This window comes from Strigops habroptila, chromosome 11, assembly GCF_004027225.2.
Source record: "Strigops habroptila isolate Jane chromosome 11, bStrHab1.2.pri, whole genome shotgun sequence".
In the NCBI taxonomy this organism is placed as follows: Eukaryota; Metazoa; Chordata; class Aves; order Psittaciformes; family Psittacidae; genus Strigops; species Strigops habroptila.
This window is the reverse complement of record NC_046360.1, coordinates 3,804,060-3,829,752: the sequence shown is the minus strand read 5'-3', so window position 1 is coordinate 3,829,752 and position 25,693 is coordinate 3,804,060. Positions and strand designations below refer to the sequence as shown.

Below are 25,693 nucleotides of genomic sequence, written 5' to 3'. Positions count from 1 at the left end.
GGCTGGGGTATTGCTTCCCATGAGCATCAGTCCTGGGGCTTGGTGGGGTTAAATGAGCAGAGTATGCAGGGGAGTCAGTCAAGAGCTTCTCTCTGACAGCATGGCTGTGCCTTCCGTGCAGTGGGGTGCAGGACCATCACCCTACAGTGGCTGTTGTGGGTTGGCACCAGCAGGTGATGGCAGAGGGGTGTTATCACCAGCAATGTCTTCAAGGACATCCAGCTCTGGATTTATTTGAAGGGCATTAAAAGGGGGGCAGGTGTCTGTGAGCTGTGACTGTGTGTACCTCCAGGGAAAGAGAGGTTTCGGTTCACACCGGTTTGTATAGGGAGCTGTTTCTGTTGGAGAGCCAACCAGCAGGTTTTGCTCCCGGACCTGCTCCAGGACTGGTCTCACTGATGCCTGTCATCTCACCCAGGCGTGCTGCCAGCACCAGCTCCTGTGTGCAGGCAGCAATCTGAAGGTCACTCCTGCTGCCAGCAGATGTGCCCTGGGCAAGCAGGACATCTCCATGGCTCCTGTACCAGGTTGGGGAAATAGGCTGCAATAGGAAAAATAGGCTGCAAATAGAAAAACCCTAACACTTGAGCAGTCCCTTTTGTCACCAAGATGTCCCCAGAAGGTGCCCTGTATTCCCAAACCCATGGGGTGGAAGCGATGCAGGTAGCTTACTCCAAAGCATGCAGGGTGAAGAGTTGCGGTTTTGGAGGTCTGTGCTGTCCTCAGCCCCCCTGCCTCTTCCCAGCAGCCTCGCACAGATCACGTACCTCTTTACCGCTCCTCGTTATCATCCTCATCAATAATTAAGCTGCAGGTCCCTCGCTGTTGGCTGCGCCAGGAAGCGGAGGCTGGGCGCGCTCGCCCTCCACTCAGCCTCCCGCGGGGAACAGCCTGTCCCTGCGCGCGCGCTTGCTTAATTGCTTGTGACACTGTTAAATATGGATCTTGGTGGCTTTCCAAGGGCACCCCAGCAGAAGTGCTGTACAAAGGAACCATTACCAGGATAATCGGAGAAGACAGCCCCAGCAGAGCAGAGAAGGCAAGAGAGGATGCTGTGCCCAAAGGACATGTCATCTACGAAGGGAAGAAAGGCCACGTGCTGTCCTACGAGGGTAAGTTGTAATCCTCTGCCTTTTTAGGGCAGGCGCCAGGGGTTTGTGCTGCCGTGGCTGGGAGTTGGGAGCTATTTGAGGAAAGGCTGACAAAGTGCAACGTCCCAGCCTCGCGTCTTTGCTTCCAGCGTCATTTCTCTCCCTTCCCACCCTGCCTGCCTAAGGCCTGGCTGGGTTTCCTTCTGTCCTGTGTGGTTACCTTGCGTTGGAGGTGGCTTTGCCGGTGGGCAGGGGCACGATGTCTCCGGTTTTCATTGGTTTTGAGGACCAGGAGAGAGGAGAGGACCAGATGGAAGGTATTGCCTTCATCCCTAGCATCTTCTGCAGGAGACCGCGAAAACCTTAGGAAACCATCTCCAAGCTCTTGGGCCAAGGTGGGACTTAAGAACCTGCAAGTTGGACGCAAGTCAGGTAGTTTGGCATGAAGGTTTATTCAGACATCACATTCTCACCTGCAACATCTTGGACACAGCTTTCCCAGCATGGGGCTGCCCTGCAGGAATCCTCCTGGGCCCAGCAGCGCTGTGTCACAGACAGTGTCACTTGTTACAGTCTGACCCTGTCCAGCTGAGGAGCAGAGTATGGCAAAGCAAACCCTGCAAGCGAGCCTGATGCTGGGCTGCTCTCGAAGGGGCTCAGGAGAGACCTAAAAGCTGTGTTGCAGCTCTCAGCCCTGCTGCACGGTAACGTGCTGCCTCAGTATATGCCGGCGGTGCCTGGCTGCGTTAGTGGTATCAGCAGCACTCACAAGCTGTCTCTGCCTCCTCTGCGCCTGCTCATCTGATCCCAGCACTGTCCATCAAAGCTGCTGCCTGTGTCCCGGTGGCTCCCATCAGAGATAAGCAGATGTTCCTCTCTAGTGAAGCTGGAAACAACTCTTCTGTGCTCGCCTTTCAGTGTGTGCTGCGTTTGGGCATCGCTGGCATGGAGCCGGGCTCCTCCTCACCCGCAGCTGGGGTTGGGAAGAGCTGATTTACAGATACCACAGCCCCACATCCTCTTGGGGTAGAATACTGCCATGTGCACGGGGATGGCTGTCCTCCTGTGTCACCTCTCTTCTCAGTTGAATGTGGAGGTGACTGAGGAACAGATCCTAACCTCTGCTGTGCTCGCCTGCCTCAGCAGGTATCTCTGGTCAGCTGCTGTGCTGCCTGAACCCTCTGGCTCCCTCTCCAGTATGGCTGCATCCCTCCCTGGGGCAGAGCGTCCCTGTTAGGCCCTGTGGTCAGTCCTGCAGGCAGAGGGTGTCCAGCAGAAGACCTTTTCCTCTTGCCCATAAGTGCAGGCAGCTGGTTTCATCACAGACTCGTCGTTTCATCCAAGGCCAGAAGCAGAGAGTTCAGGTCAGACCACTGGGGACAACTCACAAGCTTTGGCTGATGCCACTTCTGTGTGTGCCCTGGGACCACAGGGACCTTTCAGGACAGGGCTCTGCGCCATGCTTCTCACCCACCACGTGGAAACCAGCTTGTCCCATGCCTGCCCGCATTCACTGTCAACTCTAGCCCAGATAAGAAGTGTCACCGTGGAAGACTTGTGTCTGGGCGCCCTTTGGGACAGTTGGCAGGGCTTGGACCAGGGAGGACGCAGGAAGCATTTCAGGACTTGTTTGTGCAAGAAGCTATTTTAATCTCCTCTGCCTGCGCTTGGAGTCGAATGAGGTTGATCTCAGAAGTGGTGCTATCAGGGGAGAGATAGGGAAGGCTCCCAGGAGCGAGGACTCCCTGTGCCCAGAGCTGGAACCCCTCCCTGGGCAGACCAAACCCTTCCCCATTGCATGCACTTACCGGTGTCAGCCCAAGTCTCCTCATCTGCAGCCTGAGCCTATGGCATCTCATCCTACCTGCTGTGGACACACATGAGGAATTAATTCCTTCCTCTCCACAGGCAGCCTTTTACATGCTTGACAGCGTTTATCGCATCCTGAGTCATGTTGTGTGCTTCTGCCAGCCCTGCTGCCTCTCTCCTTCCCCCAAACAGCCCGGTGAGGAAGAGTTAAACAAAAATTAAATAAGAAAACTGAAATTGTTGGTGATTATGAATTTTGGCAAGCAGAAAAAAAATGGCAAATTCTTTAGTGTCATGAGGGTGCTTAAAATAAAAGAGCTGTAATGAGACGAGATCCTGTAGCATGTGCAAGCTGAATTGTGCTAGATTGGTTATTCTCATTCTGCATATGATTGCTGATGGCTTCTGCAAGGCAAGGGACGTGGGCTTGGAGTGATTTTCTTTCTGTTTAGTCTCTTCTCCCTCGCACCCCCCCCTGCTTCCCAGTGGTACAAAGGGTGCCGGGACCACGTCCCCCTCTGCAGAAGGTCTGTTGGCAACAGATGTGCCTTGATGACAGGGTGCAGGCACATCGCCCCGTGTCTGCCGCAGGGTGCTTGGCTGGTTCTCAGTGTCGCCCCCAGATTTCTCCAGTAGAATGAATCCGAAGTGAAGGCTCAGGGTCAGATCTCCCCAAACAGTTTCTAGATTGAGTGGGTGCTGGCTGCGGGAACCAGTAGTGGGCGTGAAGTTGTAATAATCCCATTTTATTAATTACTGGTTTTGCCAAGGAGGACTTTTGTTCCCAATTGTCCGCAGTGGAATGAATATTTTTAACTTCCCCTTTTTCTCTAATTGTATAACCACCTTCTCTGTCTACAGAGAGGACAATCAGGGCACTGGCAATCCTTGGCAGGGGCAACCTGGCCAGGGACGATGGGCAGAGGTGTTTATCTCTCCAAGCCAACATTCCCTCTCCGAGCCCATTACATAACCAGGAGGCATTCAGCTGGATCAGAAGCTGCTTAAATTCACAGCTTGCTGCACATGATGGATGCCTATGGCCCAGGGTGGGCATGATGCTGCCTGGCACTGGCAGGGCTGTGCTTGGGAGAGGTGGGGGCTGTAGCTCAGGACACTTGTCCACTGTTTGCAGAAGAATCTGTTCCAGGTTCAGACAAGGAGGTGGTCTCCCATCACATGAGTGCTTGCTCCATCAGTCCTGCGTGGGACTTCTCACTGTCTCTCCCAGTTCTTTTGCGCGCTCACCGCTGTTTCAAAGGAATCATTCTCAGCTTTGCTTCTCCCCCCTTTTCCCTGATTTTCTCACCCAGGGAGTGTCTCGGCAAATGTTAAGGCTGGCCAAGATCCCAAACAGTAGGTGTCTAGCAAAAATCAAAACAAACAGGGGAAAAAGAAATAAAGATCCCCAGACCCACGGGGCCGAGTTCAGTGGAACCGCAGCTGCTCACACCAGCGCCGCGCTGGCTCCGGGCTGTCCTGCTGCTTCCCCACCGGGGATGGAGGGAGCATCCGACAGGGCGGATGCTCCTACCCGCAAGGGAGGCACAGATCTGGAGTCTGAGACAGGCAGGGAGGGGAGAAAACACCAGCTGAATTTCTTGGAAGCCAACCTTGTGTGATGTTTCTGGCATTGCTGACGTGCTGGGATGGGATCTGACCTTCCAGCAACATATGCAAGCATCAGTTAACACCCTCCCTTGGCTGGTGCTGACTTTCCGTGCTCCTGATGGTGCTTCTTGGTGTTCTCTTCCCCAGGTGGAGTTGCTGCTTCTCAGTGTCCCAAAGAAGACAGCAGGAGCTCAGGAGCTTTGCATGAGACCACAGGAACCAAGCGGACCTACGATATGATGGAGGGGAGGATCAGCCGGGGCTTATCAGCCCGTGATACCTTATCTGCCAGCATCGAAGGTGGGTCTAGGCGAAACCTTTCACCCGCGCTGTGTTACTAGTGACCCACAGAGACCCCATCATGCCTCTTGTCTACATGATGCACTTTCTTCTGCCCATGTTTTGGCAGTGGTTCGCTGGTACCTGGCAGCACATCCCAGCAGGACAGCATCTGACCAGCATGGCAAAACAAGGGACACAGACTGACCCGTTTGCCTTTGGTTCCTGCCCTGGCAAACCAGTTTCAGGACTGTAAAAAAAGGGAATCACATTTTTTGAAAAGAGAAATTATTTAGAAATTGTTGATGGTTTTCCTTGTTGTCCCAAGAGTCTCTGGTAACACTGTCGTGTATTCATTGTCACAAACTCCTGTGTCAACCCAGCTTTCTCCTTCGGATCTGTTCTAGGTCTCATGGGTCGAGCAATCCCTCCAGACCGACACAGTCCCCATAACCTAAAGGAGCAGCATCACATGCGGGGCTCAATTACACAAGGTAAAACCTGCAAGTAGAAGATGGCCATGGCCAGAGGTAACATGGGGAGGTATCTCACGTGCATGGCCTCTTGTTGTCAGGCTAGGGCAGGAGAAAACAAGGTTGGACCCGTCAAGGTCCAGCTGCAGATCTCTACACCCTCAGCTCAGAGATTCTCAGTCTTGCTCACCTTGTACTAACCTAAGCTCTCACCAAAGTCAGGGGTGACTTACAAAGTCAGGCCTGAAGACAGGCTGAAACTAGTGCAAAATGGGTCTGGAAAGTGGTGGTAGGTGTGAGGAGGTCCAGCTGATTAGTGATGTAGCTGCTCTGTGTACTCACTTGGGTACCAGTCGCTGAGTTGCATGCATTAACTCGAGACCCCCTTAAACTCTGAGTCACCCTCTGCATCCGTCATGTACTTGGGGGTTGCAGGAATACCTCGGTCCTACGTGGAGGCTCATGAGGACTACCTCAGAAGAGAAGCCAAACAGCTCAAGAGGGAAAACACTCCACCGAGGGACTTATCTGATGCCTACAAGGTCAGGTCTCACGAGGGCCTTACCCCTCTGAAAATGAAACCAGCTCATGAAGACCTGGTGGCCACAGTGAAAGAAGCGGGAAGATCAATCCATGAGATACCTCGGGAGGAGCTGAGGCGGACACCAGACATCTCTCTGACGAGACCTCTGAAGGAAGGCTCCATCACGCAGGTGAGGATGGGGCAAACAGCAGAAGAGATTGGTCTTACTTAGGCTGCTGTCCTCACACAGACCCTGGGGACCATTCCCAAGGTAAAAAGAGAGGTGAGAGGGCTTCGGGTTGCAAAAACATCACTGGTCAGAATTGAGTCTCTACTTGGCTACAGCTTGCTCTTCCCCATCCTTTGATGGGGTCCCTTCCAACCCAAACCATCCTATGATCTTTCCTAGCAGATAAATACAAAACCCAGGGAAGGGAGCTCAGCACCCCCTGGCACATTAAGAATGCAGTGCTCTATCCACATGTGTACACAGAAGGGGATGCATTTGGCTCTTGTTTAAGGCCAGAGTCAACTCATTGCCCTTGGCAGTTGTGACTCTGGGTGCACATAATCTTGGTCTCCTCCCTTTATGGGTAAGTGTCAACCCAGCAAGGCCAGTAGTTAGGATGAAACATGGCATGCTGTCTCCTGTTGGGCTCCAAATATTTGGAGGGTTCCCATGGCACCTCGTAGTCCTACTTCATTTCGCAGTGTGTGTAGGAGAGAGGCGTGATGGGCACAGCCAGCCTTCGGCACTGACTCATCATCATCTTGTTGGAGCACACTGAGACATGCAGGATGGGTGCTCCACCCTGCCCTGCGCCGTGTGGGGCTATTCTCTCTGCTTTGCCAGTGTCTCTTGCCATTTGACCAAGTAAACTTGGGTACTGACCCATTGAATGAGGAAGCACAAATTGCATTGAAACTTGGTGGGATGCGGCCGCTGGATCCCCTTCTGCTCGACATCCCTGTGATGTCTCCTCTTTTTTCTGTCCCCAGGGTACCCCACTGAAGTACGACAGCGGTTCTTCTTCCTCGAGTACCAAAAAGCACGACGTGCGGTCCATCATCGGCAGTCCTGGCAGGACTTTTCACTCTGTGCACTCACTGGATGTCATCCAAGACCCGAGGAATCTGGAGAGAGCTTACGAAGAGAGCCTGAAAAACAGGCCAAGCCCAGTGACAAACTCGGGTGGCTCCATCGCCAGAGGGGCTCCTGTGATTGTGCCCGAGCCGGGCAAGCCCCACCAAAGTGCCCTCTCCTATGAGGACCACCAGGCAGGGCACAGCACAGCGTTTGGCAGCCACTTGCATAGGGGGTCTCCGGTCTCCACACGAGAGTCCACGCCACGGCAGCATGAAGGTACTTGGCAAAGGCTTTATTTGATGCTAACATCTCTAGAAGGCGTGCAGGAGGTGGCTGCTGACCCCACCTGCCCGAGCTGTTCCCAACCAGTGCCTGCCAAACCCGTTCTCCTCAGCACCCTGCTCCCACTCTTGCCCATGGCAATGGCTGATTCACGGCACTGGGGAGGCTGCCAGGGACAGCTGGGGCTCAGCTGCCTTCCAGGGAGGGCACCCCACATCTGCACCATGGTAACCAAAGGGACACTTGGATCGTGGCTGCTGAAGCTGGTGGTGGTTCAAAAGCGTTGTCCCAGGGCGCCTTTGTTTCTACAGACAGGCAGTTAAGCAGTGCTTGGTGCATTGCGTGAGGGGATCTTCACACTCTTCAGAATCTGGTGTGTGTTTGCCTACCTTGTGTGTTCGTGCCTCATCCATCACCTTGGCATTTGAGTGCCTCGTTTACAGGAACATCTAATCCCTTCTGATCCGGTGGATCTGGGCAGGGCAGCTGGTCTTTGGGATCTGCTGTCTCCCTGCACCAGGCAGGGTCTGCTCATGCCCCTGGCATCAGTCATCTCCTGCCCCTAGAGCGGGGCTCCTTGGGAGCAGTGTGTGTCTGGGCTGGGCTTGGCTTAGTGATCTGGTGAGACAAGCTCAGATCCAGAGCACAAAACTCCTTCTTGCTTCATGGCACGTTTGTGGGCAGGATCAGTGCTGAAGCCAGTCCCTAAAACATCTTATCCCACCAGGCCTGCTAGCTATGGGTAACTGCTTTGGGGCCTTTTGCATCTCCTGCCTGCAAATCCTTGTCCTAACCCAGGAGTCTTGTGATTTGGGGGCGTGCAGCACAAGACATTGCAATCTGCTGAGAACCGAGGTGAGGACGTGCCTCCCCGGCAAGCAGTGAGAGATGGGGCTGTGCAGCGCAGAGCTCCTCCAAAACACATCCCCATCATTCATTGCTAGCTGGGCCACCTCCAGCTCTCCGTGGTTGGTGTGTCCAGTTGCTGCAGCCTCCGCTGTGTTCCTGGTTAGGTCAGTCGTTTTGGGGGAAGCCTTCAAGTGTTGGCAGATGTTGGTTCCCAGCTCTGCCCAGCAGTGGTGACCTCCTTGTGCCGAAGAGCACAGCAGCAAGGCTTCACTGTCGGCTGCTTGTGCAGGCCAGGGTGAGCTCACAGACTGCCCAGCATGGATGCGTCGGGGTGGAGGGATGGTTTGGGGCAGGCTTCTCTCCCTGGGTGCAGCCGGGGCTTGGCCTGCCTCAGCCTTGGTGGCGTAACAGGGCACGGTGGTGCAGGGGGGAGGGAAAGGTCCCTCAAGTTCAGCGATGTCCCTGGGGGACACGCTTGGCTGCAGGCATCCCTCAGGGACACGGCTTGGCCGCGGCGCTGTCTCTGAGTCATTTCCTTCTGCTCGCTGCAGGGAGCATCACTGCCGGGAAGCCGGTGTCCCAGGACAGAAAGATCACCCCCACATCAAGAGAGCTCAACAACTCCAAGTCTCCACATGCCCCTGTGGCCGACCACCACCACCCCATCTCCCCATACGAGCACCTGCTCCGTGGTGTGAGTGGGGTCGACCTGTACCGAGGACACATCCCACTGGCTTTCGACCCCGCCGCCATCCCGAGGGGAATCCAACTGGAAGCAGGTACCTTCAGTGAAGACAAAGTCTGTTTGGAATTGGTTTTTGTCTTGTTATGCTCAAAAAGCCTGAAGTGTCTGGAGAAAGCCACTTACATCTCCATCCTTTTCTCTCCCAGCTGCTGCTTACTACCTGCCGAGGCATCTGGCTCCGAGCCCCACGTACCCCCACCTCTACCCCCCGTACCTCATCCGGGGCTACCCGGACACGGCCGCCATGGAGAACCGACAGACCATCATCAACGACTACATCACGTCTCAGCAGATGCACCACAACGCTGCAGCCACAGCCATGGCGCAGCGGGCGGACATGCTGCGTGGCTTGTCACCCCGAGAGCCCTCCCTCGCCCTCAACTATGCAGCAGGTCCTCCCGGCACGGCACCATCCAGGGGCTTGGGGGCATTTGGGGAGAAGGAGCAGCTCCAAGGGCCAAGCCAGCAGCACAGTGTCACCCAGCAGTGTAGGAACTTGGCTGGTCACCAGGGGGAATTTGATGCTCTTTTTGCCATCTTTAGTTACTTGAGGCTGCTTATGTGCAGCTCTGGTTTTGGGTCACGGGAGCACTTCCCAGCCTGGCCCCGCTGGCCTTTGGAGATTAAAACAGTCTTCAAGAGGGATGTCTGGCTTTCCACAAAGAGCAGAGCGTGCTGGGGTGCTGCTGAGCAGTGTTGGTCTCCAGATGGAGGGAGCTGTGGCGGATGCTGTCTGCAGCCCCCTCACTCTAGCAGGGATAGAGCTCAACATTTTTCCTCCCCATTATTCCCAGCAGCAGGACATGCTGTATTTGCCTATAGAAGGGCCCCCTCCCCTGATAACCACAACCCCCTGCGGACTTCGTGTGCTCTGTCATCTCCTGTGCTTTACCAGAGCAGTGGGACGGGTCAGCCTTCCTCAGCACTGCTCCCTGCTCCAGCCAAGCTGCAGCAGCTCAGCAGCATCCTGACAGTCCTCTCACTTCTCTCTCCAGGCATCATCGACTTGTCCCAAGTGCCACACCTGCCCGTCCTCGTGCCCCCTACCCCTGGCACCTCTGCCACCACCATGGACCGCATCACCTACATCCCCGGCCCCCCCCAGACCTTCGGCAGCCGGCACAGCAGCTCCCCGCTCTCCCCAGGTAACGCTGCAGGCTGCATTTCCCATGGGAAAGTGGTTGGGCAGGATTCCCGTAACCAGTTCAGGGCTGTGAGCTCTGCCAGGGCAGATGGGGGGAGCCCAAATTCGTTTTCACTCAGGGACCAGCCCGTTGGCTCCCTCACACTAGACCCCCTGAGTCTCCTTGTTGGGAGCTTCCTTGATTTTCTCCCTTCTTCCCCAAAAAGGACAGCTATTCCATGATTTGCCCAGGTTTTGTCACACCGGTTGTTCCTGTTTGTGCTGCTCCAGGTGACCTTGGATGGAGTCATTCCCTACCTGCTCTGCAGACACAGTGATGTGAAAAGCAGGTGGTGTTACCCAGGTCAGGAATCGCTGTGTGTGCAGCCCTTTCACTGCCTTTCATTTGGGTTTCAGGAGGCCCCACGCACATGACCAAACAATCGGGATCGTCTGTGTCCGAGCGGGAACGGGAGCGGGAGCGAGAACGGGAGCGGGAGCGTGAAAAATCCATCCTAGCATCCACCACGGTGGAGCATGCACCCATCTGGAGACCAGGTAGGCTGGGGAGGAGCCTGGCACCACGTCTTGGGGCCTGTGCTGGGTGGAGGTGAGGTTGGGAATGTAAAACGCAGAGCTAAAGAAGCCCTTCTTTGTGATTCCCCAGGTACGGAGCAGTCCAGCAGCCGTTCATCCTCACACTCTCACAGCCACCAGCACTCTCCCGTCTCACCCCGCACCCATGAGACCATCCAGCAGCGCCCCAGCGTGCTCCACAACACGAGCATGAAGATCATCTCCTCGGAGACCCCCACCCCTTCTGTCCTGCGGTATGTCCCCCCACCATGGTTCCTGCTGCTTGCCCAGACCCCTGCACCGGCACAGCCATGGTGGTTAATGAATGATCATCACATGGGCTACCTCTGAGGTGCAACAAGGGTTATTTTGGCTTTCAGTCTCAGTGGGAACAGGATTGGGGCTTACAAAGAGGTTGTGATGGGGAGAGGCAGATTTTGGTGCCCAATTCCTTCACTTTTCCTGGTGGGTTTTACTGCTACCAGGAAAGAAAGCAGGAGCATCCCTGTGCCCAGAATAGGTATCACTACTCTTGCTGAAAATGGAGTTATGAAGGTCTCTGAGACCTGTCCATGGGTTTGTTCTGTCCAGTAGATGTATCCAGCCCACAGCCAGTGCTGGAGGCTCCATCTGAGCCCTCCTTACCTGCTCCAGCACGAGCCAACCCTACACTCAGGAGCCCTGGGAGGACCTTGGCCAGGCAGGGTTGAACACTGGGGCTCTGATAACAGCGCTCCTCTTTCTCCACGTGCTTCTCTCATCTTTGTCTTGTCTTTGTTTGCCTTTCCAGATCCTCCTCCACCACTACCACATCACCGATCCGCTCTGCCGCCTTCCCCTCGGCCTCCACCCTGCGCTCCTCCATCAGCTCAGCAGACGGCTACGCCACCCCAATGGACCCGGCCATCCTGCAGAAAGAGGCCTCGAGGGCACGGGAAGCCAAGGCAGAACGACCCCAGACTGACAACGTCTTCACCTCAAAGCTGCCAAGTGGAGCCAACCTCGAACAGTCGCCTTCACCCATTAAAGCCATGGAGTCAAGACCTTTACCCGCCTCTGGACCTGGTTCTTCTCATCACTATAGCAGAGGACAGGGGAAAAGCCAGCAGCACCATCACCCTCTGGACCAGCAGCACGCAGCCTCGGGCCCTGAGCAGCACAGTAGAGAAAAGAGTCAAAGTAAACGCTTTTCAGTGCAGGAACAGGAGCTCCGAGCACTCGGTAAGACCACCACGACAGCGGCCAACTTCATAGATGTGATTATCATGCACCAAATGTCTTGCGATAAGGGGCAGCGAGAAAGAGGCTCGCTAAGTAACGACTCCACTAGTGCTGGTAAGAAATTGGAGGGGAGAGGTGAGAGAGCTGTGGCCTGAAACCTGTTTTATTTCATGATTTCTTATTTTTAGTTGCACGTTTTGGCTCTTGGCTTCATCAGCTCCCCGAGAGTTCTTGTCCCTCTGCTTCCCGGTTGTTGTGTTATCCCAGACTTTTTTATTTGTGTGTGTTTTAAGGATTTTCCCTCCTCCCACCCTCTTGTAGTTTTTCCCGTTGCCAAGTCCTGTTTTGCAAACGTTGTTCAGTTCCTGGTATTGCTTTTTACAGACAATAGCAATTTGCTAATTCTGATTTCCCCATCGTTCAGAATTCCCAGGCAGTCTGTAAGGAGCAGTTGTGGGTAATAAATCAAACCAGCAAAGCAGAGAAGTAGGAGCGTGAGCGGGACAGGGCTGCTGGCCATCAGACAGGCACCTCCCTGCTCTGAGAGTGCAGGATCTCAGAGGGCTTAATGGGCTGCTGCATGATGCAGCTCAGACGGGGTCCCTTCGCCTGGGGTGACCTCACTCAGGGTCCCAGTGCTGGATGCTGCACAAGAGGGCAACGTGGCCACAGTTCCCATGAGCATGCAGGAGCAACAAGCGGCCTGTGTGGATTTGGTGGGATCCCATCTTCAAGTTGAAGCATCTGCCTTGGCCACCTGCACTGGGGGCTGCTGCCCAGCTCCCTTTCCTCAGCATGGCTGGGGAGGAGAGCTGCTCTCACTGGTGCATCCTGACCCCCATCTCACCACTTGATCACATCTGGTCCCAGCCCCTTCTATCATCGTGCTCCAGGTCCAAGGACACACCTCTGGGCATGGTGTGCTGCTTGGCTGAGCTTTTCTTCTGCTTTTTTCCCTGGCAGCAGCGTTTCCTCCAGCTGAGTGTTGTCATGCTGCAGAGCAGAGGGGCAGCTTTTGTACAGCCATGAGCTTACAGAAAGGAGCTGGTGTTCCTCAGGCCTTTAATATTGGTTAGGGACCTTTCCAGAGCATCACTTCGGAGCTGGCATGCATGGGGTGATGGGGAATGATGCATCCCCATCCCTGGCACAGGGAGGTTCTCCAGGGGGGTCCTCCCCTTCCTGTGCCTCAGGTATGTGCAAGGTCAGTGGCGCTGGGGCACTGGGGACCCTCCAGCAGTGCTGTCAGGCGCCTGCCAGATTTGCCTGCAGTGGGTAGTTTCTAGGAATTGAGTGTTATGAGGGTAAAGGTCTGTGGAGGCAAAAGTCGTGTTACCAAACGTGCTGAGCTGGCGAGCAGCACTGCGGGACTCCTCTGGGACTCCTCCGGGACTCATCCTCCACCCCTGCTCTGTGGAAGTATAACTCGTCCATGTCTCTGTTTTCCCTCTGGTGGTGCCTCCTTCCAGCTCTGCCTGTTCTGATGCTGTTTGTGTCTGTGCAAAGGCCTTAAACGGCAGAGAATGGTCAAGAAGATGCTTTGCCCCTGCAGTGTGTGGATCTGCTGTCTCTGGACATCAGAGGTGGCTCCAGGGGCCCCGGCAATGTGACCTGCCAGGTCTTCCTTCATCTCTTTTCAATCTCCTTTGCTGAATACATGACTCTACCCACAAGTGATGGTTGCCACAGCACTAGGGAAAAGCCAAGTGTTTTAATTCCCTTTTCCTTTTTCCCCAGGCTTTCATGGAGGCTATAGCCCTGAGCGGATGGAAGCAGTGAGTCCCGTGAGCTCGCCCAGCCTGTCCCATGAGAAAGGGGCCAAGCTGCTGCAGGATGTGGAGAAGGGGCACGGGGAGCATGACCTGAGGCAGAAACAGCAAGGTGAGGGCAGGGGCTGGCAGTGCCAGACAGCACAGGAGAGCCTGAGCTGGGATGGGGGGGCCTTGTCAGCCAGCTCTCACTCACTGTGCCCTAGTGCTGAGCCAGGATGGAATTCAGGGAACAGGACACAGATGTCATCTCACACTAGTTCTCTTCTTTGTGCCCCCCCAGGCTCGCTGAAGGCCTCAGCTTCTGAAGCAGCCCACCTGCAGCACCTCCGACAGCCCGACGGGCCCCAGTGCCAGCCCCTGCAGTCCAGCCAGAGCATCAAGGGCATGAACCAGCGGGTGGTCACGTTGGCCCAGCACATCAGTGTAATTATCCTCATTCTCACCTTCACACTGGGGCTCCAGGGAGGAGGGAAGAGCTGATAAGTAGCGTGTCTGGTAGGGAAGGGCTGGGAGTGGTGCTGGAGATCTCAGCATCCCTGGTTGGGGGCTGGAGAGAGCAGGGTACATCGGCATGGTCAGCTTGGCTGTTTGCATCCCCAACAAGCCCCTCGTGAGAGCTGCTGCAGGCAGGAAGCAGAAGTTAACATCCCTGCAGGGACAAACCAGCCTCATCCTGCTCACCCTTATTTGAGCCCAGCAAAGCAAGAGATAGAAACCAGCTCTATTGCTGACCTGGGTTTCTCATTCTAGGAGGTCATCACACAGGACTACACCCGCCACCACCCGCAGCAGCTCAACTCCCACATCCAGGCCCCGGTGTACACCTTCCCGGGGGCCACGTGCCCCGTGCTGGACCTGCGCCGTGCCCCCAGCGAGGTGTATCTGCAGCAGCAGGAGCACGCAGCGGCCTCCAGGATCTCCCCACAGAACGAAGGGGGCAAAAGGTGAGCTCAGAGAGTCCAACCAGAACTGGTGCAGATGGGTTTCTGCCCACCCGCTGTGCCAGGCTGAGTTTAGACAGACCAGAGCTACCCCAGGTAAGGGGGTGCATAGGACAGGCTGGCATTTGTCATCGCTGAATTCGTGCTCCCCAGTGTGGATTGCTTGCTTACACAGCCCAGAGTGTAGAACTGCTTTCTGATCTGGGCATTTTTCCCCTGTGGTGGTGCCTCTTGCTATCCCTCTTGTATTAGAGATGCTCCCTAGACCCCCTTAGAGACCGTGCGTGATCCCCTTCCCAATCTGGCCAGTGTCACAGAATAGTTAAGGTGGGAAGGGACCTCCTGAGATTATCCATCCCAATGCCCTGCTCTCAAGCAGAGTCAGCTGAAGCAGGTTATCCTGGGTCATGGCCAGTGGAGTTCTGAGTGTCTCCACTGATGGAAACTTCCACACTTCTCTGGCCAACCTGTACCAGCATTGGAGCACCCTCACAGTAAAAAAGTGTTTTCTTTTGTTGGGATGGAATTTCATGTGTTTTAGTTTGTGCCTGTTACCTCTTGTCCTGTCACTGTCCTCAGTCCCTGGCACAGGGTGCAGTGACCTTTCAGACCACAGTTGGTTCCAAAAACCCAAAGCAAATGTTTTCCATTGGTTCACAGTTAATTTTATCTTCATTTTTCTCAGTGAACCAGAAGCTTGCTAGGTACACGTGCCTTGTGAACTGCAGTTATCCATTTCAGGCACCACCTGTATTTCTTCTAAAGTCACTTTCAAATCCTTGTGCTGATAACAGACCTAGATGCATCTGGGAAAGAGTGGTGTCTCCAAAGTGATGGTTCCTTGACAGTAAATGGGATTAGGACCAGGCAGAGCTGGGAAGAACTGAGCTGGCTTTATAACATGAAGGGAGAGAGCCCAGCCCTGGCCACCCAGCGATGGAAAAAAAACTAGGGGGAAAAAAAGAAACCACAGAAAGAACAAAGATGTAAATTCCCAGAACTTGCTGTGAGGAATTCCTCCTGGACTTGAGCCTGGCCGTCTCCCAGGCGCTGGCCACAGGCAGGCATCAGGGGGCTGCACCGGTCCTCTTCAGGCTGCCCCAGCACCAGGCAAGGTGGATGGGAGGTGGTGGGTGCTGCCCTCCACTGTATCCACAAACATGATGGAGAATCAAAAGCCGTGTCCCCAGAGGGTTAATGTCACAGCCCTCCAAGGGATTGTGTCCCTGCCAGCCAGGAACACTTGGGCTGAGCCAGCAAGTCCCAGGACTGGTCCCTCCATCCCTCCTGGGCGGCTGTGTTTAGGTGTGCTGCCTGGGAACCTGGACCATGCTTGGGTCGGTGCTGCTCTGCACACCCGCGGTGCATGATGCCCAAGCTGCGCTCTTGTGTTCATTAAAAGGCACTATAAGCCCGCAGGGGTGTGGAAGGTTTGGCCTGCTGTGGGAAAGCTGGTTTAGCCCTTCTTCCTCTCCCGACCGCGAGCTGCTTGTGCAGAGACAGAGAGTGTTGTAATGAACCCCTTGCGTGTCCCCATCGCAGGTCCCCGGAGCAGAGCAAGGCCTCGGCCGGCAGCGGCGTGGACAACTGCATCGAGCCGGTCTCTCCACCAGACGGCGTGGGAGAATCGGAGCACGCCAAGAGCGCCACGTACCCGATCCTGTACCGCGAGGGCGAGCAGATGGACCAGAGGTAACACCCAGGGAGGGGATGGTGGGACAACATAGGGATGTTCCCCACGCTCGCCCTGGCCCAGGCTGCTTTTCTTGCAGCCAAAAGCAGTGTCACATCCCAGGTTGCTGTCGGGGTTCTTCAACACCGTGCGGTGCCTTTGCAGGGATAGGGAGAAAAGTTGGAGATCCCAAATGTCTCAGCAGCCCCCAGGCTGATTCTGAGAAGTTACGCTAAGGGAAGAGCCTCTCTATGGAGGACGTTGTGAACTGCATGTTGCAGAGGTTTCACATGGTCTCTTGCTTTTGCAGGATGGGGTCCAAGTCCCCAGGAAACAACACTCAGCCTCCAGCTTTCTTCAGCAAGCTGACTGAGAGCAACTCTGCCATGGTCAAGTCCAAAAAACAGGAGATCATCAAGAAGCTCAGCACGACCAACAAAAACGAGACGGAGTACAGTAAGAACGTGGGGACGCGAATGTAGGGCACTGGAGGGGAAAAAGCCTTGAGGACACCTGAAGCAAAGTTGATTTGGGAATGGGTATTGATGTGTGAAGGGAGCTCCCAGCCAGCTCTCTGGTTTGTGCCACAGTTTGTTGGGAAGTGTAAGATCCAGATGCTTCCTGGGATGAGCTGTGCTGGAGCTGGGAGGCTTCCCAGCCCCATGTCTCCTTGCTTTAGGGCTGTCAATCCCACCCGTGCAAGATAACCTCAATAGGAAGGAAATAATGAGCTGAGCATGGAGGAGACTTAAGAGCAATTGATATTTTAATGAATGGCCGGTCAAGCTGAATCCTTCCTCCTTGAGCTGCATCTCCCCCAACATGACTTTAAGCCCTACATCAATATTGGTATAGCTCTGTAAGACTAACCAGGCTGGCTTGTATTAGAAATTCAGCCCATTCATTCATTAACCGCTAATAGAGTAGATGGGATCATAATTTAATTTAGCCCAGCATTATATAGTCAATACTAATTCAGTTTGAATCCATCTTACAACAGCTGCATTGGATAAGAGGGACTAAGCTGTCTCGTCTCCTGGATGATGTTACCATGAGCCAACAGTATTGTTATGCCCCTTTGGGGACATGTGGCTGAACCCTGCGACCTTCCACACTTTCCCTTATCAAGGGAAAATACATAGAAATAGGAAACGCCTCTTATTTGATGAGAATTGTTGTTATTCTAAGGAAAGTGATATCCAAGTCAAACAGCTCAGCTAAGAGGGAAAATATTGATTTAACATTTCTCCTCCTCCTCCTCACCCTTCCCACTGCCCAGACCTGCTCCATGGATGTGGGGATTTGAGCCTTTGGAAATCCCATAGGTGGGAGAGAGGGTTTGATGTGTAATCCAAAGGGCTGGAGGGAGGGAGGAAGGTCAGCACTGAGCACAAGACATCACTCTCTGGGCTCTGCTTTTCTGCCCTTTCCCAGCTGGCAAGGCATGTCCACTGTGGATCTCCCAAAGTCCTGGTCCCAGCCAGCACCCACAGCCCCAGCCCAGGGGAAGGTGGGCTGCTGTCAGGCTGGGTGCTGTGACAAGGGACACTGGGATCCTGTGGCTGGCACTGCAGGTCCCTCTCTGCAGATGCTGCTCTCTGTATTGAAGAGCTTCTTTGTTTTTCTCCAGATGTTGGGCAGCCTGGGACAGAGATTTTCAATATGCCGGCGATTACTGGAGCAGGTAACTCCTTGTGCCATATTCCTGTACCATACCCCATTCCCTACAGGGCTTACAGCACAGAGAGCAGGAGACTGGTAGATTTAAACATCTTTTTTCCTTTTGCTGTAATACTGATTATAACAGTTGCTGTGAAGCTGAAACCTTGGGACACACCATAACTTCCTGCTGTTGAGTTGGAGACAGTGCAGTGTAATTCCTTGGAAAGCATGACAGAGTTTGAGGAGAGGTTATAAGTCAAGCAGAGGTTGGCCATCTGATGCCAATAGAGGGTTAAACTATAGCAAGGTGGACCTCATACTTGGAAGAGAGCACCCTGCTTTTGGTGGGACCTTGTGGTCACCCATGGATGGGTAGGAGAGCAGTGGTGAAAGGGAGCATGAGGGTGGGAAGCAGGCCTCGTTGCAAAAGCAAACTGGGTTGAGAGCAGCACCCAGTAGCCTTGAACTGAGTGTTGGGTGAACTGGCGATGGCTGAGGAGCAAGAGGAGGTGTTACATGGGCGATGGAGGAGTGCTCAGGACAGTGGTGCCAGCAGCGTGCTCAGTCCTTGAGGTGCTTCAAGCATGGGTTGACTCTGGTTTCTCAGGAGCTGGGAGGAAACATTGAGCTGGTGCCTGGGTCTGGCCATGGTGGTGCTGCTGGTGCCATGCAGATGGGCTTTGTCATACATGGGACCCTGCTGCTGTGCAGAGAGAGCAGCTCCTGATGGGTTGGGGTTTGATCACCCAGTTCTGGTGGTGGTATCTGAGCGCTGCTGCAGGCAGCCGTGGTGGGCTTCAGCGAGTCCCTGACCCTAACCAGCATTAACCTGCTGGCCTGCCTAACCGGGGGGTTCGCTGGCTAACAGTGGGGCTGTACTCCAAACCCCAAAGACCCCCTGCTCTCAGGAGGAAAGGGCTTGGGATGGTTCCCCAGACACTCATGGAGATGTATTTGCTGTGCTGAGCGTGAGGACGACCATGCAGGAGCTGAAATGGTGGTTTAGGAGTTTCACCAGGGGCACTGCTGGGCCCATGGCTTTCAGCCAGTGGGGAAAGGAGGAGAGGGAACAGCTTAAAAAAGGGGTTTTGGCAAAGAGGGGCAGAAAGTGGCCCTGCAGAGTTGGGTGACCAGCATGGGCTTCCCTGAGACCAGCCCCAGGGAGAAAGACAGAGTGAAGGTGGTCAAGCTCTTGCCACCTACTGCAGCGATGTGCACATGGGCTTGCAAATGAATGAAATGAATCCCCATTGAGGAGTATTAATTGATAATTAATTGATTACTAATGCTCTCCTACAGCAGCAATGCCTTCAGGTTGTTAGTTTTAAGTAGGAGGAGCAGCAGCTTTCTGACAACCAAGAGAAGGAGGTGCTGCGGGGCAAGGACTTTGTGTGGTAGGAGAGCCAGGCACTTCAGTGGTGTGAGACCACTCACTGGTGTGTGTGTTTGGGAGATGGAGCCAGCTCACAACAGCAGCTGGGATGAGAGGGTGCAGCCAGGCAGAATTTGGGGGGTGAGGCCCAACTTCCTTAGAGCATCCCCTGGTTAAACCCACTCCTGCTGTACTGGGGGAAGGCGTAAAGGCAGAGTGTAGGGAGCTGAGGACAGGGTCTGCTGGAGGGGACCAGGAGAGACCCTGCCTGTTACAGGGAGACAGTTGAACCCGGGATCCATCCCTTTCCGAGCAGGGGGACAGCGATCCCAATGTGAACACCTCTGGGATGGGACGAGCTTGGGGAAGGGGGGGAGGCTGGCAGTGGGGCTTCCCTCGCCAGCCTGCTGGTTTCGTGTCTGTATTTTGCCCTTTGCTTGTTCCCTGTAACCGCCACATCGGGAATGACGGTGGCGTGGCTGAGCCTAGTGCCCTCTGGTCCCTGTGCGGTGCTGCACCATAACTGCATGGCTTGAGACTCACAACCACGCGGACACACCACTTGCCTCTGCATCCTGTCCCATAGCCCCCGGGGGGGCCACCGGCCTGGGGGGAGGAAGGGAGCGGGCTGGGTGATGGGCAGGGAGCTGGCAAAGAGGGACAGAAGGACTCTCCCCTCTCCCCAGTATAGCCCCATTCCGCAGGCTGCGTGCCCTCATCCAGGGCTGCCTGCCTTTGCTGCTTCTCATGCCGGCGTCAAATACAGTCACCTCTTTCCAGTCAAGTGGTTTCTGGGGTGCCCTCTCTTCCTTCCCTGAATTTTCCTCCATGGGAATCTGCCCCGGCCTCTGAATTCCTGGCACACTGACTTCTGACCTGTGTGTGCATCCATATGGACCCCACATCCAGGTGACCCTCCTCCTGCCCCCATGTTGCGAGCACAGGTCCCCCTGTTCCTACAGTCGTACAGTCACTCCCCGTGCTCAGTGACAATCCATTCCCCTCTGCCATCCTCCAAGCCCTGCCTGCCTGCAAATCCCAAATCCCAGACTAAGTCCCATCCCATCCCACCGCCAGCCCCTGCCAAGCCCTGGGGCGGGATGGAGCGGGGAGGAGGAGGAGGACGGGTGCATTGCAGCGCTTTAAAGAACAAGATGACAAAGTTTGTTGCTTTGCGAGAATGTGCTGACTGTTTGTTTCTTCCCTTCTCCCTTGTCTCCTTTCTCCCCCTTTCCCCATCCCCCCAATCTTTCTTCTTATTTGGCTCCCCCCCATCTCCCGTCCCCTCTCTCCTCCCCTTCCCGTATCTCCCAGGGCTAATCAGTTGTAGGAGCCAGTCGGTCCAAGAGAATTCCAGTACCAACATGGGGTTGGAGGCAATAATTAGGAAAGCCCTAATGGGTAAATATGACGAGCAGTGGGAAGAGCGCTCACCTCTCAGTGCCAATGCTTTTAACTCTCTGAATGCCAGTGCAAGCCTGCCCGCTGCTATGCCCATAACTCCTGCTGATGGACGAAACGAGGACGTGCGCTCCTTGCCAGGTCTGCAGCCCTCTCCACCTTCACTCTTTCTGTGTTATTAATTCTCAGCCTTTATACTTGGGGGTGGATTTATTCCTCCCCTCGGTTTTGTTCATTTTGGTTTTCTTTTCTCCCCTCCCTGCCCCAGCTTTGAGCTTTGTGAATCCGCTGATTAATCCCGGTCTTGTTTGATGTTCATTTAATAGTCTCAGAAGGTGCTGTTGCTTTCTCTAAAACCACTGACTGTGCTCCTTTCCCCGTTTGTTGGTTTTTAATATCTCCTTTTCCTTTTTTACACAATATAAGGTTTATGGGGGGGAGAAAAACACACACTCAAAAGATGGAAGCCATAAACCTAAATAGCCACCCCAAACTCTCTGTAAACCCCGGGCAGGATCGCTGTTCCCAAAATAAGGGAAGGAGCTGAGGGGGGGAACATGAGGCAGGGTGGTATCTCCCTCCCCACCCCAGGCTTGGGATAGCAGGAGTTGGATGCAGCCTGAGAGGACTGGATGGGACCTGGGGTGACTGGAGCAAGAGGGCGAGCTTAAGGGAGCTCAAAGGGAGGCAGCTGCAGAGCTTGGGGCTGGGGTGAGCTGCGCAGTGAGCCCCTCTGGGGCTTGCAGAGCTGTTTGGGCACCACAGTGGGGTCTGCTCAGCTTCAGGGGAGGCTTGAGCAGAGCTCGAGGCTTGTTCTGCAGAACCCCAGTAAAGGAAGAGGAGGGAGACCAGGGATGGATGGGGGAGTGTTTGTCCCCCCATGCCTGCTAAGGGCAGATTGCCACCAGCAAGTGCCCGGCACAGAGCACGGCAGCCAGTGCTGGGGGTCACCCTTGGCAATATGGGCACAGAGCCCCCGCAGCTGAGGAGCAGGGTCCTCGGGGCACACATGCACCTTCCTCCAGGTCAGCTCACCCCAGGCGCTCTTCAGCTTGTTGCAGAAAAGCTTTTCTGGCTCCTGCATGAAACCAGCTTCTTCCAGCCGTGCTTCCCCATGCCCGGAGACTGCCCGGGCAGGCAGGGTGGGATGCAGAGCCCACCTATCCCTCCCACTGTGGGAGCTCCCCCATGGTTTAGCTGGGCTAATGTCCCCAGCAGAGGCCCTTTCCCCTTGAAACCTTTTAAAAGCTGGCTAAACATCACCAGGGATTTTGCTGTAAGAACAGATTAAAGACCATCCTGGCCATGTAAACCATGGGAAAGGGGAATGTGCTCAGGGCTCCAGCATGCATGTAGCTCCTTGGTAGCAGCACATGGAGCTCCCATCCCATGACCCCTGTTTGTGGGCTAAGAAATGAGCTGGCTTGGGAACAGACCCTGCAGAGAAACAGGCCAAAGCCACACGGCTGCTCCTGCCCCAGATCTGCTCCATGGGGTGGTTGGTAGCATCAACCCACAAAGCAGAGAGCGGCAGAGGAGGCGCAGAAACCTCTTCCTGCACACTGTGCAGAGCTCACCCCATCACCTTTCCCCACCACAGTGCCACAGCCCCTGGGCTGAGCTGTTCTCCTGCCACAAGCCATTATTGCAACCTCTTAAATGGGCAGTGCTGGGTTACCCACACCCCCAACCCCCCGAACCCCGTCCCGACGAGCCGGGTGACGAGCGGGCGCTTCTCTTTGCAGGAGGAGGGGGGAAGCCAAAGATCGCTGCCAGACCCAACAGCCGCAAGGCCAAGTCCCCAGCGCCGGGTCTGTCCTCGGGCGAGCGGCCACCCTCCGTCTCCTCGGTGCACTCGGAGGGCGACTGCAACCGGAGGACACCCCTCACCAACCGCGTCTGGGAGGACCGGCCGTCGTCTGCAGGTAGGGCTGGGGGGGGGGACATGTCCCCAAAGCCGTGTCACCCTCACTGCGGGGCCAGCACTGACCCTCTGCTCTGCTCTCCCCACACAGGTTCGACGCCGTTCCCCTACAACCCGCTCACCATGCGGCTCCCCAGCGGGGTGGTGACAGCAGCTCCCGCCGCCCCGCTGCCGCAGGGGACCCCCGGCAGCCAGCACCACGCCTGGGACGAGGAGCCCAAGCCCCTGCTCTGCTCCCAGTACGAAACCCTTTCGGACAGTGAATGAAGCGAGCCCAGGGGCAGGGAGACGGCGACCAAACCCAGGGCGCAGGGAGCGAGTGGGGACGCGCGGGGCGAGCACCCACCGCCCCGGCCCCGCCGGCTCTCACGAGCGAAGATGCAGGAGCAGAGCTGTTTTGGTTTTCCCTTTTTCCTTTATCTTTTTCCTTCCCCTCTCAATCCAGCCAATTTGGGGGATGTTTTTATTTTGGTTTTTTTTTGTTTTGTTTTTGTTTCATTTTTGTTTTTTCTTTCTCAACATCTGGAAATTTCTGCATCCTCTTCAATCTGAAAAGAAAAGAAAAGAAAATAAGCCTTAACGAGACAAAACCCAAGGAACCCATCTTCGATCTTGGCAGCCTTGCTGGGTGCTGACCCCCACGCTCCAGAGGGACCGTGAGCGGCCGCGCTCCCATGGGAATGGAGTTGAGGGGCTGTGGGATGCTGCCCTGCATCCTGGCCGTGGGGCTGTGCCGCGGAAAGGCAAAACCTTGAGCGGGTTCGAGTTCAAACAAACAAACAAGAGTATGTTTTAAGGAGTGAAATAGGATGGAACGCCCCGGTTTGCTTCCCCCCCCCGGCTGATCTGAGGGCTGGTTGTCCGTCATACCCGGGTCGCAAGCTCTGCAGTGGTCTCAACACGCCTCGAACGTGGCTGGGATGAGCAGGAAGGGGGGGGAATGAAGAGTTATTTCTTAAAAACACAAAAATTCCTGGTCCCTTTGGTGGAAGCGATCCCGGGCTCAAATGGGAGCGGGCAGGGATGTCCCCGCATGCTGCCCACCGAGGGGCTCGGTTGCTTTAAGTGCATTGTTTTCTGAATGGTGAGAAAAGGCAATTGTAAATTGTATTTGGTCTACAGGGTATATTTTTGATACCTTCAGTGAATTCTGTCAATATTTTACGCGAGGAAGGACTTTAAACCACAGTATTACACATGCTGTAAAAGAGGTTCTGTTCTTACGTGCAGGCTTTGATGCGTTTGTCCATTGTATGGAAGGGTTTAAAGGAAAAGAGGAGGTAACGCTGATCCATCCGAGTTATCTGTAAGTCAGGAGAATGTATGAACTTAGTTTCAAAGAATAACCAAACCGAAATCTTGCCATGGTTGCAGGGCCCCCCGTTCCACACACACCTTCGCTGACTCAGCAGAAGCCGTTTGCTGGTTGTAGATGTTGGTTCTGCGGAGCCCCCCCCGGGTGCAGGGGCAGGAGCCGGCGTGGCAGGGACTTCACAGAGAAAACTTCAGAGAGAAAAAAAACAAAACACGCAAAACAAAGAAAAAAAAAAAGGAGAAAAAGAAAAAGACAAAAAAAGTTTTTATTGTATTTTTGTGATACACACGAATGCTCTACGTTACGTTCTTTTGTTTTCATTCCATGATGTTGGCTCATATCTGCAGTTACATGGTTAAAGAACAAATATTAGACTTTTTTTTTTTTTTTCCCTCGTTCAATTCTGCTTTCTCGCTCTGGGGGGAAAAATATGGCAAAAAAAAAGGTAAAAAGAAAAAAAAATACAAGTATTATTAACTGCTTTGCATCCTGTTCACTAGAGGAACCCAGAGCCTGGCACAGACGTGCTGCAGGTCCACGGATGGACCCGACACGCGGGTCCATGGATCTTTCTTTTCCCCCTGCAACGTTCCCAGGTTGATTCTGATTTCGAAGCCAAGAGAATGATGGTGTTTGTTGTTTGTTTGGGGTTTGTTGTTTCATTTTTCCCTGTTGGTTTTTGTTGGTTTTTTTACAATGTACAGGTTTTTAATGTTCATCCATGTTTTTGTGTCTTTTCTGTTGTGCTTTTTCTTTTTTTTTTTTTTTTTTTTTTTTAAAGAAAAAAAATCCGAGTCAATGCACAAAAGATGTGGAAGTTTTTCCGTTCCCAGGTTATTGCTGCTGGTGTCTCCGTGGCTCTGACATGTACAAACTAACCAGAGCTGATGTCTGGGCAGAACGCTATTCACGTGTTGCAGATTTTGTTGGGAAAACAAAAAGAGAATCCAAATCTGACCCATCTTCAAAGCTGCCTCCTTTGACCTATTTGGGAAAAAATAGGGAAAAGGAAAGGAAAAAAATCACAACAAAGAATAAAGTTCCCACTTGGCACAGTAGCAATACTGTGTGCTGCGTTGGTGTCTCCACACGTCCAGGAAGGTGATGGTGGAAGGTGGATGCGGAGCGACCGGTATCCCTAGGGCAGCGTTTGGGTATCCCATGCCAACCCTGCGTCGGGAAGTGCCACAGATTCCAGCCAGGAGCTGCGGAGCTGCCCTCGAGCCACCCTGGCTGGAGCGGGGTTGGGTTGTCCTCCCCATTTAACCCCAGGCAGTGTTTGCCTGTGGCATGGTGGTACCTGGAGCCATGGGATGGAGGGTGAAGAGCTTGTCCCACCCTTGGTGCTAACGCTGTGGCCGTGTTTCTGTTTTCCTTCTTTCCGCCGTGTCTTTCATGTGTGCAGGATGAAGGGTTGGAGCTGGCGGGGCTGAAGCGCAACTGATGCTGTGAGGGTGTCAAAGGGGTTTGCAGGTGTTTAAGAGGTTGTTTCAGTCCTTTTGGGGTTTGTGGCTCAGTGCTGGCGGATGGAAGGTTGGGCAGAGGTTATCCACCATATGTGCTTGCACAAGGGGACAGTGCTTGGGGCTGGTTGGACATGGAGGTGCTGTGGAGTGACCTGCAGCCGCTATGAGGCTCCATCAGCCTCACACCCCTGCTCAGTGGGATCTTTTGGGATCGATTCTGATGCATCGCTCATGTTCCCAACTCTGTGCTGTGTGACCCCATCATGCCCAGGACAGGCTGCCCTGGGCTAGGAGGGGAGCAGCCACTGGCCATGGCAGGGACACACGTGGGGTTTGCTCCTGCAGGATCCTACACTTGGGAATCTCCATTGCTTGGAGCTCAGCCCCGTGGCACAGCTCAGTTTTGGCACTTTGTCTTGTACATCTCTGTCATCTGCTCTCCCCACATATGCCCTGTCCCACCACAGACCCTCCTGCAGCAGGGGACACCATGGGGACA

The 25,693-nt window shown here is 54.5% G+C and overlaps 1 protein-coding gene across 12 annotated transcripts in view; it reads left to right on the top strand.

Moving 5' to 3' along the window:
- NCOR2 (nuclear receptor corepressor 2) overlaps positions 1-24,786 on the top strand; it is a 236,808-nt gene extending 212,022 nt beyond the window's left edge. For 8 of the 12 annotated variants that reach the window (XM_030501175.1, XM_030501173.1, XM_030501171.1 and 5 more), the window contains exons 28-47: positions 962-1,112; positions 4,659-4,811; positions 5,198-5,284; positions 5,699-5,976; positions 6,786-7,149; positions 8,556-8,783; positions 8,896-9,141; positions 9,745-9,894; positions 10,290-10,430; positions 10,540-10,702; positions 11,239-11,669; positions 13,407-13,550; positions 13,722-13,864; positions 14,192-14,385; positions 15,925-16,074; positions 16,365-16,510; positions 17,685-17,738; positions 20,403-20,630; positions 22,235-22,414; positions 22,505-24,180. In XM_030501175.1, the coding sequence (XP_030357035.1) occupies positions 962-1,112; positions 4,659-4,811; positions 5,198-5,284; positions 5,699-5,976; positions 6,786-7,149; positions 8,556-8,783; positions 8,896-9,141; positions 9,745-9,894; positions 10,290-10,430; positions 10,540-10,702; positions 11,239-11,669; positions 13,407-13,550; positions 13,722-13,864; positions 14,192-14,385; positions 15,925-16,074; positions 16,365-16,510; positions 17,685-17,738; positions 20,403-20,630; positions 22,235-22,414; positions 22,505-22,680 (3,807 nt within the window). In that variant the 3' untranslated portion in view covers positions 22,681-24,180. Of the gene's footprint in view, positions 1-961; positions 1,113-4,658; positions 4,812-5,197; positions 5,285-5,698; positions 5,977-6,785; positions 7,150-8,555; positions 8,784-8,895; positions 9,142-9,744; positions 9,895-10,289; positions 10,431-10,539; positions 10,703-11,238; positions 11,670-13,406; positions 13,551-13,721; positions 13,865-14,191; positions 14,386-15,924; positions 16,075-16,364; positions 16,511-17,684; positions 17,739-20,402; positions 20,631-22,234; positions 22,415-22,504 lie in introns of all 12 variants that reach the window. The other 4 variants (XM_030501177.1, XM_030501179.1, XM_030501178.1 and 1 more) reach the window with 2 other exon arrangements.
- The last annotated feature ends 907 nt before the right edge of the window (positions 24,787-25,693 follow it).